Raw genomic sequence first — 18,235 nt, 5'->3', positions numbered from 1 at the left:
AGGGCACCCTGAGTGACTTTGTAGATGATGCCAAGCTGGGTGGGAATGGTGCTCTGCTGGGAGGTTTTGCAGAGGGATCTGCACAGGCTGGATCCACGGACTGAGACCAATGGTTGTGAGCTTTAACCAGGCCAAGTGCTGAGTGCTGCACTTGGGTCACAACAGCCCCTGCAGTGAGCCAGGCCGGGGCAGAGTGGCTGCAAAGCTCCTGGTGGAAAAGGGCCTGGGGGTACTGGTCAACAGCAGCTGAACATCGGCCCAAGCAGCCACAATGGCCAAAGGTCTGCACAGCCACAGTGTGGCCATAGGACCAGGGCAGGGCCTGTCCCCTGTGCTGGGAACACCTCAAATCTTGGGATCAGTTTTGGGGTCCTCACTGCAAGAACGACTGTGGGGCTGACACATCCAGGAAAGTGAACAGAGCTGGAGCACCAGGAGCAGCTGAGGGAGCTTGGGGTGCCCACCCTGGAGAAAAGGAGGCTCAGGGGGGACCTGCAGCCAAGTGGAGCTCGGGCTCTGCCCCCAGGGAACAAGGGACAGAGAGGAAATGGCCTCAAGCTGTGCCATGGGAGGTTCAAGCTGGATGTGAGGAAGAAATTTCTTCACAGAAAGGGTGGTCAGTCCCCAGCACAGGCTGCTGAGAGCAGTGGTGGAGTCACCATCCCTGGAGGGATTTAAATGACCTGCTGTTGTGGCACTTGGGGACAGGGGTTAGTGGTGGCCTTGGCAGTGCTGGGTCAGTGGTTGGACTTAATGACCTTGAAGATCATTTCCAACTAAAAAATTCTATGATTCTATGAAATGCTAATAAAACTCCGTTATCAATCTTATATTAATATATCTTCCCATCTGGTAATGGAAAAAGTTGCACTTCTGACTTGACAGAAAACTAATCCCAAACCTCTCTCCTTCTCTTCCCAGGGATTGTTTTTCAGGCCCACCAGTAAACTAATCTGACTTGAGCACACAAGATGAACACCAAAGCTCTCCGCAGGGCAGGACAGGAAGATTGTTTCAGCTCTAACTCCCAACAGTTTGTTTTAAATAACCTAGAAACCAAAGGGTTAGTTATAGTTTATCTACAGGGCCTGTATTTTATTGAAGGGTATGGTTAAAACAAGGAGAGAGTGCTGTTTTAATGAAGCTGTACTACTGTAGAGATCTAATGTGAATGTTAAAAAAAGGCTTCTAAAAACAGAAACCATGAGAAGAATACTTTTAATTACTGCAAATGCTTGAAAAAACCCGTTTACCAACATATTTAAAATGAGAAGTGAAAGCCTTCTGTAACAGTGTATCCTTAAACTCAATGCACTTCCAGGAGAAAACTGAATTAAAAAGAATAATCTATATAAAGAAGTATGCAATGCTAAGCCTGTTACCTACAGTGCACACAAATAACTCCGAGATGATTCATTCTGAAAAGCTCACCAAGTCCAATTAATTTTGTGTCAAGCCTGATCCCATTCAAGAGGTAACACTCCCTAAAATGTTATGAAACACACAGCAAAGATGCAGGATCTTTGTATGTTCATTAAAGTTTTATCTACTGTTGCTCTCCAGAGCTCCCCAGCCATTCAGTCTGGGTTGGTGCTCACTCATTTTGTACCAGAATCCACAGTACAGAGTTGCTGCAAATGAAGAGTCACAAGCAGTCTGGGAAGTTGAGCTGTCATCAAAAATCAGTTTAAAATCAGAAAAGGCCTATGGAGTATCTGCTTCACATCATTCATCTAACCAAAGATGACAAGGGATGAGGGAAAAACCCTGCTATTTCACAGATGTGAACATAACAGTGAAAAATTGACACAGAGGAAAGGTATCACAGCTAACTAATGAATATAGACCAAGTCCCAGAAGATTAAGTGTAAGGTCATTTTATCTCTCAATTACAAGTTGATAATAATCAGACTGGTCTCCACAGTTTCAATGACATTACCACAGGAGTTACCTGGGATGGCATCCTATGAGAACAAGCACAAACAAAATAGGGCTGAGGGTGGTGGCAAACACAGCAGAGAATTTTAGAAACACAGAATCAACAGAAAGAGTAGAAAAGAAGATTAAAAAAACCCAAAACAACAAAACTAAAAAAGAAACAAAAGGCTGAGTGCTTGATATTGACAGAGGGGAGAAAAGATCTCAAAACCAAACAGCTTGTAACAAAAAGTAAATAATTCATGGGCTAGGCTGGAGTGGGGGCATGTGCTGGTCATATGTTCAGCGTATGTTACTGGCACCACTCACCAGCATGTTCCATGTTGTAATGGCTCAAACATTTCGAGCTGAAATGTGCTGCCTTCAGGGACGACATGATCTGGGCAGCCCTGACGAAACACACACCACTCCACACGAACACGGGCTAATTTTGGCTTCCAGGTTATTTCTCCATACTCCAAACAATGCTTTGCTTGGCACTAACACCCTTCGAGAGCTCATATTAAATATAACCAGCGGTAGCGTGAAGCAACCTTTAAAAGCAGCAGACTCAGTTTATCTAAGATTACATAAAATGACTACTGGAGTGTCTGTGGCTCCTTGGGGCCACTCTGTGCCTGGATCCAGGCACAATTTAAACTGCTCAGCACCCTCTGAAGCTGTGCACAGCTCCTCTGTGCATCCACCACCTCAAACACAGCAATACACAACACGATGCCACCCGTGGCCCAGATAACAGTGAAATGCAATGGTGATGTTTTAAGACTCCAAAACACAGCAGGGGAAAATCCCTGATTCAGATGGAGTTCAAACATGCAACTTCAAACACCTGCTGTCTGCAGCAGCCAGCTCTGCCTCCCCACTCCTGTCAAAGCTCTACAGAAATGCTGCTCCTGCTGCTGACACACGGATCCTTTGGGAAGGATCAACCCCTCTGCTGCCCAAATCAGCCACTTCTGCACCCAAACCAGGAGCTATTAGATCCATTTATTTCCTTTTTAATACCTATCATATAGTATTTTCCTTTTAAATCCCCCGGAGTGATTGCTCTTTCCTCTGTATTTTTGTATTAAATCATTACCTGCACAAGTCAAATCCTGTCTCCATTTAGAACATCTTTAAGAGGGTTATTCTAATGACTTAAAGATGGTGTGAACCATTACAAGTATCTAAGGACCTTTCGGATTGAAAAATAAAAGTCTCCTTCATTCAGTGAAGAACTTGGTAAGTCCAGCTCCTTGCTCTGAGTCAGACACTGTCAGCACACCCTCAGTCACCAATTTATTTACCACAAACATCCCTATAAAAACACAGGGCAGTTGTGTATGTTCTCTTCTTTACACCTCCTGGGGAAGGTTGGAACAAGCAGCTCCCATAGAGACAAAACAGTCACACGAAGGACAAAATTGCTGGTGTAACACACCCAGTAACTAATGCTTCCCTACCCAGAGCCCAGGGATGTCCCTGCTGAAGAGCAATGTCACTGCAACAGCCTCCCAACCCCCCTGGGCCTTACCTATATTTATCTGAGAGTAATTAACCCTAAACTGCTTTGATCTTCCTGATAAGGAATTTTACTGGAAGAACAAGAAAACCACCAAACACTGTCATAGTAAATGTTGTTGCAAAAAGAACAAGTTGCAGAAACAAGAGTTTCCTTGGGGCTGAGAAACACCAACACCTTTCAGTTAAAGAATGGAATCAGAGTCTGAGTATTATGCGAACTACCAAAAACACACCCTGCCTCCTCGAGCTCCCCCAAAAAAGGGACCTGGATCACATTCCTACACTGCCATCTCCCAGGTTCATTTCCACAACTTCAAGATTTTTCTTTTCTCATTTCGAAAACTGTGGAAAAGCCTGATTTTTACAACCAACATTTTTGATTAAACCACGTTACTCAGTTTCTTCTCCCTGTACTCAAAATCACACTCTCCCACACTATGGTTATTTTGTATTCTATGTAACCATGCTTTCCAGCTCCTCAGCTGAAGCTCAATTATTTTACGGCACACTTTACAGCAACACTGCAGCTAACTCAAAGAATGCACATAGACAAATACAAATAATCTTTCCTTCAGCTACTATTAAGCCAAAATAACTTCAAAACATTACCCCCAACCTTAAAACTTTTACAGATTTTTATTTTATCCTTCTGGCTGAGGGTTGAATTATTTATGTTCAGAGGCTTCTTTGACTCTTTTGCAAGGCTTGCATGCTTCTTTTCTTTAAAGGCTTCAAACCACCCAGTTTGCTGATAGCCCTAGATAAGAGTGAATAACCTCACGTAAGAATCCTGAGTACTTACTAGTCCACAGCAGACCAAACTTATTTATAGCTAAGTAGCAAGCTGGGGTTAGTGATCTCTTCCAGGCTCAACAATCTTCCAACCTCAGAATAACCACCCCATAAAACAAGCAGGGCTGTTTCACTCCTGACAGGAAAGTCAACATCTGTGTAGGAGGGTGTCCTGGCAGATGAGAGCTCTGGCTGCCTGCACTGCAGGAGACAGCAAAAGCCATTCATAACAGGCCAAAATTCATGAAGTAAATCTAAAATCTTCATCAGGAGCTGCCTGGAATTGAACCTGTATGTTTAAACAGAGAAAGGTGGAAGGACCTGAGCTCTCCTCTGAACTGTGAATGAGGTTTTTAATTTTATCTTGTGATGGTTTAACAATTAGTGCCAATTTTTTTTCTACCTGAGTAATATTCCCTATATCCTGTGATGCAGTTAAGGAAAAATTACTATATGAGAAAACAACATCTCAGGCCACCAAAAAAAATCTCAAAAAAGAAAACAGAGAAAATAAAGAAAATGGTATATTTCCAAAAGTTCTAACAGAATTCTGGCAGAATCTCAGTTCTAATGAAATTATGTTGAAGAAACGGTGAATATTCACAGAGTAGTTGCATTTCTCAGCTTTATGGGCAGACCACTACCAGGAAAAGGCTTTAAAAACAAAGGTCTGAATTTCAATTTAAGGGGATAAACAAACAACTGAACTTCTGCTGTGGTTTTTACCTATTGCATCTCTTTCCGGCGTTGCTCCACGTGCCTGTGACGTGAACATTTCAACTGAAACCCTGTGGTTTCCAGGTCCAAAACGGCCCTGGCAATTATCAATATCTGGAAAGCTGAATGAATAATACTGTGCCCAACCACAAACTGTAGAGCCCACCCTGCACTTAGACATCAGCCCAGCATTCATTTCAGAACCTGCATTCCCAGCAGAGGGGAACCACCTCAAACTGCTGCATTTGCTCTTCCTCTCTGAAGTGATGTAGAAGAAGTGGAAGTGATGCAGCTGCAAAAGTGGTAGCAGGATCTTGATGGTATCACTGACAGCAGGGCTGCATGAGGATGCACTTCATCATTCTGTGAGAATATTACCACCCAATCTAGTGATTTTAATAAAATTACTTCAGAATATATTGCACACTCTTCAAAGCAGGATTTTCATAGCATTCGAACACAAAGTCAGTGTTTGCCTTGCAGCCCCTAATGCCACTAAAAACAAAAATATTCAGTAATATGAAAGGACAGAGAGGACCAAATCACCAAACCCCTCTACCTGATAAAAAAACCTCCTGGGTCACACAAGTGCTTTGGCTGTTTTTTCAAAAAAAATGTATCAAGTGATGACCGTGTCAGGCAGATCAGACAGAAACACCTCTAGGACTTTATGTGAGCCTAACCCAGGCACACCCAGGACATTCACACACCTAAGGAAAGAAAACAACTCACTTCCTTGAACGCCTCTTTGCTTAATGCATTATTTACTGCTTTCATCTGTGGAAATGATAAACAGGGTTTTGATTAATGATCATTTAAGTAACTCACTCCTACTAACCTCTGCCAGCATTCAAGTCCACCAAACATTGCACAGACATGAAGGGTGGTATTCGTTACCATCTGCTCCTTCTGCAAGGGATGGTTTTCCTGAAATGCTGCACCTCACCTCCTCTGGAAGAAGGCTCAGAATGAAGGTCAGTTCCATAAGATCAGGAAGCCCAAGCACAGCTACTTCCAAGCCTGCTACCCAAGTAGTTTGGAAGGCTGCATCAACTCCACTGACTGAATTTATACAAGCACAGCTCCCTTTGATGGCACTCTGGATCTCCTGTCCTGCATAAAGAAGCAAAACCTCTCTCCAAATCACACCTTTGTGATTTGAGATGTTTCTACAACCTATCAAGGTGAGGCCCTCAAAAGGCACCACAGGACATCCAAATCACAGGTGATCTACCTGCACTGTCAACTTCAGCAGATTTATGCATTTCCTGAAAAAGCACTAAAGCACTATCCATACATGCAGCCCCTGCAATGAAAGACATGTAAAAATCAGTGAGGCTTTTACAATTATCTTCAAAATAATGCTTTCCTTTCAGGCAGTCCATAGAATGCTACACAAACTCTAATCACTTACTTGCCTGCCTTACAGACAGAGAAGTCTTTCTGAGATAAAAGAGCTTTTTTTGGGACCCACATATACTAAAAAATAAAATAAATAAATAAATGAAAAATTTTGAAAATTTTGAAAAATACCATTTACCCCCATTTTATCCTTAATGTTCAATTTTCCCTAGAGCTTGTCACTCCACTGCTGCACAATATACCACCAACTGGACTAGTGACCCACGGAGCAAAGCCTGGATTTAGGCAGGAACCAGGCTGATTTAGTATATGGAACACAGACCATACATTAACTCTGTCCTCTGCTACTAGATGATCCACAGCCAAGGAACTCAGATCCCTTTTTCCCTCATGTTTTCTCTGTGTATTCACATTTAGAGAGCCAGAAAGCACAGATTAACCAAAGATATGACACCATCAAGTCATGTCAGCATCCTGTGTACCTATGGCTCACCTTTTAATTTTATTTTTTTTAATTTAACATACCCTCTACCAAAAAGCATGCTGTCACAAGAACTTTTAAACATTTTTACATTACATTGCAAGTACTTTCTTAGTACATCAAAATTAGTTTGGGCCTTACACTGTTTTGAATCTTTCTTTTCCTTTGCATTTTTATTTCATATAGCACAAACAGTTCTTATAACTGCAACTTCTTAATGTACAATTCCACAAGTTCCAGCCAGCTGACTGCTGCCCAAAGTCTGTGCAGGCCCACCATGTACTCCACTGCCTGCCAGACCTCTCTGTGAGCCACTTCAATGCAACAGCAAAGCACCCAAAAATAGCAAAAAAAAAAGCAGAGGGCAGCAGCATATGAACATCTGATGAGCTCCAAGGCCAGCCCAACCAGCAGTCAGGACTTTCCCTTCCGTGCTCCACTGCAGCAGCAGGGAAACCTTGGATTAGCTCAGATGTTCACCAAAGCACAGCCCATGGTCCCAAAATGTGAGACCCCAGATCCTTCTGATTCACATTTCCCCAAATAAATATCCAAGTCTCCTTACACTCTGTAAGGATAACAATTGTATTGCTTCTCAGCCTCAGCCCTTAAACGTGAGATGATCTTAATCTTTCATGTTTCTTCAAGGCTCCCAGCACACCCTTTCACTTCTCTTCACACAACTACAAACCCCAGAATTTCCTGCATTCTAAAGCAAAACACCCTGGGTTTTGCTCATCATCTTTCCTATGTAATAACTGAATTCCCCTCTTCCATTTTTTTCTAATCCCTATGGGGTATGATGCTAAAATCAATGACAGAATATCCCAAGCTGGAAGGGACCCACACAGATCAGAGTCCAACTCCTGGCCCTGCATGTGGCAACACCAAGAATCTCATTGTGTGCTTGAGAGCATTTATCCTCTTTATCATTATTTTTACATACTTAAATAATCAGTTTGCTCTGATTGAAATTTAAACCTATCCCCACAGAGAACTTCATGTGAATAAATTCACCCTTCTCTTCTCTAAGCCTTACCCATTTAAAAATCTTATTTCTCTGTCTCCTTCATTGCTTTGCAGGCCTTCTTCACCTGCTTAGAAAGGCCAGAAGATTGCAGAATCACCCAAGGAGGGAAATTCTTTTCTGTAAGAGCCAGCTGCCATTGTTTATCTTTCCCAATTAGTTCCCTTGTGTGTTTACTGCACTGATTGTAACCAACAAGCTTGACCACTACAGAAGTGTATAAACTACATGTCTAGGCCTTGTCTGCTCCAGTTATATTCTCTCTAGAACACCCAAATACATCCAGAGCACAAATACAAAGTGATAAATGGAATTTTTCCTGTATTCTCAGACTTAAAAAACAACAAGGAGAACATCAAAACAAGCAAACAAATAAAAGCTAGGTAACTGTGGTTATATCTTCATAAACAATCAGACTTTTACCTTACAGTAAAACATGTACTGTACACTGTGCTAAGACACCAACATTTCAGCTACAGCTTTTTGAGGAAATTGATGTTTCAAAGGAAGTTAAACTACTTTTTCCCAGCTGTGACAGGGAAAAAAGAAAGCAAAGAAGGAAAAGAGTAGGCAAAATACCTGCTCCCATACTGGAACACATCAGTGAAAATCAAAATTTAAAAGTAACTTCTATCAATACATTAATTCGTCTACACCATTTCAGAAGCAGAACCAGACATTTAATCTTCATTTAAGTGATGTAAAAACTTGAATTTAAGTTCACCACAAGGTGTAAAGACCTTTTCCATTATACACTAGCCTGATTTCTTATCAACACAAGAATTAAGCAGCTTATACCTCATGAACTGTATCTAAGACTTATTTGAAGAAAAAACATTTTCACAGAATCACTTTATATTACACAAAAATGATCTCTGAAACAGTACAGTGTCCTCCAATACAAAGAGTATGACAAAGTGAACAAAAGCATCAACATCAGTGTGAGAACACTACTGGCAAGTATAAACAAACAAATACCCAACTGGATGTTTGATGCCTTAGAAATAATTTTAATTTAAAACCAAGACAAATATTGACTCTTTGTTAAAACACATAATAAAATGGTCTCTTGGTATAACCCCATGACAGTTTATTAAAAAAGACTTGCAGAGGAAGTAAAGGAGCTTCAACTTCACCTCTTGTAACCCTAAGCCATGATATGTCACCCAGCCATACCTGCTCTGCCCCTTGTCACTAGGGCTGACTACAGCAAGGGGTATTTTTTTGTTTATCAGTGGAAGATGGTGAGAGAGACATCCCACCACTCTTGAGAGTAAACTATTGCAACACAATTCAAACCTTGGCAATTCAGTTTACAGCCTCTGGTTTCACACCTGTGTGTGATCCATTAGAGAGACTTCAGTACTCTCATTCAGCCCCATGAAAACCAACCCAGCCACCTCACACTCCTTCTGAAACAAACAAAACAAACACACTGAATCCCCTTTGTCCCCCACCTTCTGGCACTTCTTCCAGCCTTCAATTCTTTTTAACAATCCTCCACTTAGATCCCTGCAGTTTTGCAGGATTCTTTAACACAGATTTGATTCCAGAATGATGTGAAGCTCCAGCACGGGTTGCACTCCCCAGTTTCCACACAGTCATCACATCAGTGCCTTGACACATCATCTCATAACAGGCATCTCAATATCTCTCTGCAGTCATGGCTTTCACTCCACTGCTACTTTTCAGAACAGTTTTCCACCTTATAGTTCTGCCCTGGGTACTTTTCCAGATGACATAGTTTTGGGGTTTTTTTTAATTGATTCATTCTATTTTTTTGTCCTCATTATTTGTGAGGACGATGTTTACAACACTGTAAATATTTATCAGTAATTGCATTTACTCCAGATCACTACACAAAATCCAGTAGTGACCAGGTATTTCTCATGAAGCATTAAGCTGCACATTATTCTAACAAGCCTGTGCATCACGTTATTCTAACCAGCCTGTGCATTCTGTAAGTTCTGCTGCTGGGAATACAGATTTTTTTTTTTTTTCAATATAGGACTATGGTTGCATGAAGCACTTTCTATAGTTATAGCTATCCCCATCCCCAGAGAATCCAAATGGACAAGGTGCTGAGCAGTCTGATCCAACACTGAAGGCACTTCTGCTTTCAGCGAGGCTTTGGCTGGAGCTTCCTACTGTAATTCTCAAAGCTAAGCCTTAAACCAGCACTGAATTAAAATTAATTCCAGTCAACTTTATACTAATTTTGTTCCACTTCATAACACTCTGATAATGACACAACTCTGGCTTTTTTACTTTAGTGCTCTGGCTCTGCAAACCCTCAATTCCATGTGCATCCTTATCCACAGGAGCTTCCTTGCTGAGGTCAACAGGAATGTTTGGATCAGCATGGACAGAACTGCTTGCCAATCTCCTCATGGTTTTCATTTCATTTGGTGCACATGGACAAACACAAAGGTGCTGTGCTCTTATTAATATTCATTAAGACACTCTGAAATTTTGAATACTGAAAATTTTCCTCCCACCAGTACTCCAGCACACAGGGAGACCAAGCTTTGTCCAAGCTTCTGCTGGGCAATAAATACCTGTGAGGACAGAGCAGCACACGCAAGGGCTGCAGCAAAATCACACACACCAATGTGAAGAAACTCCAACCATGTACAAACCTCCTCTTGCCCTATAAAAAAAACCATGTGTCAAAAAATTTGCACCAGCTCTGCAAGTGTTCACTGAGTGTAACTCACTGAAGCCTCAGCTCCCTTCAGTGATAAAAGAGCAGTGAGGGAATCTTAACTGGAGAATGGAACATTTATTTCCTGTACCATCCAGTGTGGAATAGCTGCAGAATAAATATGGTTCCTCTCCTCCGACTGCTCTATCTAGGTCAAAAAACTCCTTAAAGGCAGGAAGTCACAGGAAACAAATGTCACTATACATCAACTTTTTCTCATGAAAACAAGCAGGGCAGCAGATAAACCCACCACCTTCCCAGGATTTCAGCACAGACAGCAGCTTATTAGCAAACTGTTGTGAAAAGTCTTCATAACTGCAAAAGCCATGGCCTCACACCACATGACAAATACATAGTTTTCTTTGAAATTATATTTTTTCCAGTGTTTTACATAATTTTATATAAGTTAATGGGACTTGAGATGTCCTGAAGAGTTGCTGCACTTACTGAAAAATACAGCAAATGAGAAGCATAATCTTATTTTGAATAGCTCAGGCATGACTGTAGAAAAACCTTTTTGCTTTGCCCATGACAATTGCACATGCTCAAAAAAAAAAAGAAAAAAGAAAAACCCAACAGCAGCAGAACTCCTCCACAGCAGAATTAATCTCTAAAACACATCTCCCTTTATGAAGGAATAATGTTTGTAAGACACTGCCCTCACCTAATTATAAGCAAATTAATAATACACATTTATTTTGAAAAGGGTGAAAGATTAACTTATCTTCTTTATTAGCTCATTTAACTTACTACTTTTGCTATTGATTAAGTGTATCACCCTACTCAAACATGGCACCTTGGTATTTTGATTTAATCAATGCAAAGAATGATTTAATTTGCATATCTCCTACCTCATTATTATAACTGAAATAAGAATCTCAAAACTCTCTTTCAACTGCAGATTCCTGGAACAGACAGTTTTAATACTGACTTTGCACGTCTAAACCAAAATGATGCTAACTTTGCTTCTTGTCATAGAACTGGTACTTTACAGACTATTAAGAACCATAAAGATGATTTTCCAGTTTGTAGTATTTCATATAACTACATAAAGAATCTACTTACTCCTACAGCTAACTACAGATGTAAGAACATTTGCAGAATCACTAGAATTAGGTAAGGATAGTTCATATGCATCTCAATCATACCAACACAAAAAGCCAAACCAGTGCAAATTAATCCAAATATAAACTGTTTAAGCTTTACCTCAATCACCTCACTGGTGTCTGACAATTTGCAACATTGCTTTATTAACAACAACCAAAGAAATCACTCAGAAGGTGTGTGTAATTGAGAGGCAAATATGAAAAAAAAGAGATGACAGAAACAACTGCAATACAAATTATTACTATAGAAACTTCCCGCTCATCTCTATTTTCATTTCAAATCATATGTGCTCTACCTTCCTCCTCCTACGCTCCTTTTCAATCAGATCTGCTTAAGTGAGAACACTACTTCTACTGAGCTTGACATTTGCAAATCCTACTTTAAAGTAGCCAAAAACCCACCTATAAACAGCCCCCTTGACCTTATTAGTCAGTGTGGCACAGAACCAGCACCTGCCAGACACAGTAAATAAAAGTTTCTGGAGTCTGATTCTGTCAAGTCACAGCCAAGTCCAATGTTCCTTAGTTTTCTGCTCTGAGGTAATTTGTAATTGATATTTTAATACAGCTGGTATGGAGCTCCAAAACACACCTCTGAACACAAATCAATCACAAGGGCTCCCAAACTTTCAGGCAGCTGTCGCCCTGACAAGCCACTGTCTCTGTCAAAAGTGGTGTCAAGGAAGGGAGAAAGCAGGTGCCCACATGGCCTGAGGGACTTAGAGCACACTGCTGAGTAGAGACTGCACTAATATACTAACTCTAATTCCTTGAAGAATGTGTTTTGTCTGATTGCTCCAAGTATCTAACAGTTACATTTGTGAGAAAACCTTTAGAACATAAATCATAACCCAAACCCAAGTAATGCATGTTCCTCCTTAGCCACCACAGAACACAACCCAAGGAAATATCATGATCCTTTCACCTCCACTGTTCAGCCAAACCGCAGATGTTTCCAGTGAAAATTTCCAAGGAGCACATGTACAGTCACAGCTCCAACCACACAGACACACTTAAAACAACTGCAATTAGATGACAGAAAAAAATGAACTGATACATTTGAGGCTCTTTACAATCTGTTTCCTGGGCAGGTAACACTGAACATAATAAACTTTTCCAAAGAATTGATTCAGGGAAGAAATATACTTGATCCTTGTTCAGAATCGACCAGCTTTCATCAGCAGGAGAACTTCTACTGCTTAAAGGCAGCAATAACCCCAGTTTGTAGCTCCAGACTACAAGACCAAGTTAAAACTATTGGTTCAACCCTCTGTATTACCAGGAGGAAAAGCAGAAGAATAAAAACAAATAAAATTTAAACTTAGTTTTCAGCTGCATAGGCTTAATTTAGGATTAATCAGCAAATGTTAAGCTAAAGTAAAATGTACTTGATGTCATTTACTGTAAGAACACCCACACTTAGTAATGTAAAGAAGTCTGCAGAATGAATGACAGAATGGGAGAGTTATTTACTGTCTCTTACTATAAAAGAGCTTCAGCTGGATCAAATGAAATTACCAAGCATCACGTTCCAAAAACTCAGGAAAAAGAGGTATTTTTCCCAACACAGGCACCTATTACATTGCAGAATTCACTACTCAAAGACACTGGGGATAGAAGAGGTTTATCCAAACTCAACTACTACAAAAAGAGAGAGAAAAAATGCAAACAGTAAATTATTTTAACTCAAAAAGAACTGAACTCTTACTTCGGATCCAAAAGAAAAACCAACAGAAACACAACCATTTGTATTGAACCATTTTTATGCTTCTTCCTGGGCATCTGCTACTGACCACTCCTGAAGGCAGGTCATGGACTAAATGCATCTCTGATCTGACTTAAAAATGCTGTTCCTATGTTTATAGTATTGCTTAAGAATCACAAATTACTTCCACAAAAGCAAAACCAAAAGTAATGACTAAAATACAAAATCTATAGGTTTGTCAAAAGGAGTAAGACTGCCTCAGAACAGTGAAGTCCAAGATGTCCAGAGTTCTGTGAATTCAGAGGCCAATACACAAAGCACATCCGAGAAATCCAAAAATCAAAACAAAACAAAAGCACTCCTTCAGAGCAAAGCTGTACCCAGAAGTCTGTCTGTTTTTCCAGCTGTATCAGTTACATCTGCCTGGAATCCTGCCTCTCCAAAAGCTGCACTCAACAGCTCTGGCAACAACCCCTGCTCTGCCCAGCACAAAAGGTATTTTTTGCCAGCCAAGTACCTCAAAAGCAAATATTGATGTTATGATTTACCTAGCAATATATCCAATCAATGCTTTCACTGAAGGCAAGGGAAATTCCACAAGCAGCAAATGAAACCAATTTAAGAACGTGAACTTTACGAACCGGAGAGGGACAGTCTGTGCATCTCAAAGGTGGATGAAGAATAATTGCACTGCTTTGATCTGGGTGTCTTGAGCAGGAGCCTCTGAAACCTCTTTCATCCCACGTGTGCCATGACATTGACAGGAGAGCTCCTTGCTGGACACACTCAAAAATGGCTCTTTTCTCCCCACCCCCACTTGATTCATCTCACAAGACGACAGCTGGTTTGTACATACACAAGTAGGGATGGGAGTCTGTCAAGAACTGCAAAAACAAAAACACACTTCCCACTGCTATTACCTCCTGCTTGATAACTTCAACATTTGAATTGCCAGTGAGGCTTCCAGGGAAGCATTAAAAATAGCAACCAGAACACTTATCTTAATGCACAATAATTCCATGTTTCATGACACTTCTATCTGTAGAAAAAAGATGCCTTTATTACAGGTAAGTGTATACTCTAACATTAATAATTTAATTTCCTCAGATGTTTAAAATGTGCGTTTTGCAGGAGACTACCACTGTGCATTCCTGTTTTTTCCTTTCAAAAACAGGGAGTTCAGTAACATTATTATTGCAGTCAAATTTAAACATTGTGCTGAAACAAAAAAGGGCCAAGGACACTGGAACTACATACAATTATTAGTGACAAGCAAATAAGACATTTCAGCTCTGTAAGACTATTGTACTTGGCACCTTTGTAAGTCACTATTAAACAGACAAAACAGAGATGGACCCTCCATTCTTGGTTTCCAGAATCACTTAAAAACAAACAGAAGGAATAGGCCACTCTGGATTTTTTAAACTTCACCTGCCATTAAAATTTCCAATGATTGTGTAGTCATAGGCAAAGCATATTTATTACTGGCAACAGAGTAGGATTAAACAACAACAAAAATAGATCTGGTGATCACTTGAGCTGGAGGTTGGCAATCATCAATCCTGAGCTCACACCAAAATTACTTTCTTTCCCATCACACTTCAATTGTTAATTAATGTTTACATTATATTGAAGTAAGTTTGACTCTTAAAATCCAGAAGGCCACCTTCAGTGTGACCAGGTAAATCTACAACAAATCTCAAGAACAGGACTATAAACAATATTACTCATCAACAAGTCACACTATGGACTTCCTAGGAGCAGACAGTACCTCGAATTTGCCTGAAGACTACTGTTCAAATAAAAAAAAAAAGCTTTACAAATAATATAACTACTATTTTCCCATTCAAGACTTGTGTTTTAGAAACAGGCTTAGTTTTAAAAAAGTAACAAAGTAGCATTTACCCTTAATCTCCAGTGTAACTGTGGGGCTGTGGATTCTTCCTGCCCTTCAAGGTGACTCTCACCCCCTGCCTGGCGGCTCCAGCTCCTGGCCAGGGGCACCTTTTATTTACCAGCCTACACCTACAATTTGTAACCAGGAGATAACCACTTCCACCAGCTCACAGCTCTGGAAACAGGGCTCTGTGTGCACAGCCCAGGGAATGGTGTCACCTCTGAACACAGCAAATGCCAGTTCTTGCACCACCACCCACGTTCACTGGTGAAGAAATTTTAACTCCACACAACTTTTCGTCATTGTTCAATAAAAAAGTGAGACAAAAAAATCCTTCTGAATCTTCTTTCCACTTGCAAAGCGACACTGATGGAAAGAACTAGAATAAATAACAAATCAGTGGACAGCATGAAGAAGAAGTACTTCTTTTTTCCTCAGGTCTTAAGCATTTAACAGAATGTTACTGACTCAATTACTCCAACTAATTCTAGACTGTTTGAAATCAACACAGATCATACACAACTGTGCTTACAAATAGTATATTATACCACAGCACTTACAAAGAAAAAAGTATGTGATCTACATTTCATAAACGTGTTAGATTAAAATATAGATTAACCACATGTCAAATAATTATAAATATTAAAAGCAGAAAGCAAAAATAGAAGTGACAGTTAAAGGTCAAACAAGTCCTCCTGTATTCAGGATTACACATCGGCACTGTTAAATCCCTTCAGAATGAGCATTTCCTAGAAAGCAGCAAGGTAAGACAATCTGATTTTCACAGAGAAACCAGGTGGGAAAACTAACATTAGGCAGACACAGCAGAAAATATACACCATCAATGTCCTAACCACAGTTTAAAAGCTTGTAGGGCATTAAGGCTGTGTCACTGACGGCATGTACTCTATAAAGGCACAGCACTCGTAACGTTTTAGGTATTTCTTAGTCAAGGCAGCTAAAATACACTAAACCAAAACACTTTCACTTTTCCTACATGTGACTCCTCAGAGCACAGATCACTTATTTACAGTTCAACACATCCTTAAATGTCGTGGGCAGGCCTCACGTATTGCCCTAGAAAATCATTTTGCACAGACAGTTAATGTTTGGTAATGGCAAAGGAATGTATTACCGTTTAAAACCTCTTAATACATTTGATGTCACGTAACGAAAACATTTGAAAACGCTAAGGCCAGCAGAAGCATTTCACGTGGATGATTCAGTTTACCCATAAGAATAAACGTTAAAATTAGGCAAAGCAGCAGAAACTACCACCAAAACCAGAACAAGCCCCTAGTTCTGCCAAAGCACTGAGGGGGCTACAGGCTTCTCCCGGCGCTGATGCTGAGCCCGGCCGGCCCGGAGCCGCACGGAGCCGCCCGGCCGGTCTCCCCCGCCGCCCAACAGGGCTCGGCTGTCCCCGGTCTGCCCGCCGGCCCGGGGCCACTGCAGCCCGCACCGGGCGGGCCGTGCGGGGGAAGGACGCGGCGGAGGGCACGGCGGCGGTGCCGGGCGGTGCCGGCGGAGGCAGGACGGGCCGCCCTCGCCTGTCACACGCCATGTGCACCCGCGGCCTCCGGCGGGCCCCGGGGCGCCGGCCCCGCGTACTCACACTCGCGGCAGCTGCAGCGGCGGCGCCCCGCGCCGCTGGAACACGCCGTCCACGAACACGCCGTTCTTGCCGAGGCAGCGCAGGTAGAAGTCGCCCCCCGCTCCGCCCGCGGGGTCTCCCTGCGGCGGGGGCGGCGGCCCGTCCGCGCCGGCCGGCGGCGGCGGGGGCGCGGCGGTGAAGATCTCGAGGTGGCGGCGGGAGATGAAGCTGGAGTGGCCCATGCTCACGTCCACCGAGCCCTGCGACGAGTTGCGGCCGATGGTCACCGAGCGCTTCTTCATGAGGTACTCGAACTCCCGGCCCTCGAGCCGCGCCACGGCCGCCGCCGCCGCCGCCGCCGCCATCTTAGCGAGGGACGAGCGAGGCGCGGCCCCGCCCGCACCGGCCCCGCGCCGGCCCCGCACACAGCAGGGAACGGGGCCGCGCACCCGGCCCTGACGCAGCCACGCGCTGATTGACAGCGCGCGGGACCAATGCGCGGCCCGCACGCCCATGGGGCTACGGCGGCGCGGCCAATGGCGAGCGGCGCCGGCCCCGCACGTCCGAGTGTCGGCGCACGAGCGCAGGGGCGCGGCCCGGAAAACGCGGAGCGGAGCCGCGCGCAGGGAGCGGGGCGGAGCTGCCGGGGCAGCACCTCCCGCCCGCCTGCAGCGAACGGACGGAATAGAACCGAACGGAACGGAACGGGAGGGACAGAGCCGGCTCTGGGACAGCCGCCCCTGCCGGCACCGGCCCCCGCGCCCCCTGCCCTCCCTCTCGGCCACCTGCAGCCTCCGGCGGGGACCCGGCCCCGCACCTGCCGTCCGCCAGCAGCGCCCTCGCGAGCGGCACCGGGCGCGCGGGGAGAGGGGGAAGAATCGAGAATGGAATAAATGCAAGTAGACAAATAGTGCTAGAGGGTGAGCAAGAACCACTAGGAGAGTGCTGAGTAAATGCTCAAATTTAGCCTCAAAATACCATATAATTAACAAATAATAATAAAACTAAAACTGTAAGTTTGGTCCCTCGTAGACATCTGACAGTCTTTGCAGGGTCATGTCAAACCTAATGGTAACATTGTCAGAGTTTTGCAACATCCACGGGAAATCAGTAGAATGGTTCAAATGTACAAGTTCCAGGTAAACCAGGCTGTATTTGTGCACACACCTCCGCTCAGTCCCAGTTTTCTCAGAGGAACCAGAGGAACTAGGGCACAGGGAGTGAGCGAGTGACCTGACACGAGCACCCAGACAGCGAGAGCTGAGTGCCACTGCTCCAAGGGCACGGCAGGAGGGAATGGCACAGGTAACAGCATGGAAACACTACAGGAAAGTCCACGGCCGTGGGTTTGACTTGTAAATGTCACAGGCTACAGAAAAAGGTGGCATTAATTGTACACATTTTGT

General features: G+C 42.9%; 1 protein-coding gene across 1 annotated transcript in view; it reads right to left on the bottom strand.

Moving 5' to 3' along the window:
- Positions 1-17,344, bottom strand: part of FOXK2 (forkhead box K2) — a gene marked incomplete at its 5' end in the record, with an annotated part of 45,934 nt that extends 28,590 nt beyond the window's left edge. Inside the window, one exon of the mRNA XM_083874766.1 lies at positions 16,851-17,344. Coding sequence (XP_083730892.1) covers positions 16,851-17,344 — 494 coding nt within the window. The remainder of the gene's footprint in view (positions 1-16,850) is intronic.
- Between the last annotated feature and the right edge of the window lie 891 nt (positions 17,345-18,235).

This window comes from Zosterops lateralis, assembly GCF_965231275.1.
Source record: "Zosterops lateralis genome assembly, chromosome: 18".
NCBI classification, from domain to species: domain Eukaryota; kingdom Metazoa; phylum Chordata; class Aves; order Passeriformes; family Zosteropidae; genus Zosterops; species Zosterops lateralis.
Note: the sequence above shows the minus strand (reverse complement) of the source record. Positions and strands in the feature narration are given on the sequence as shown.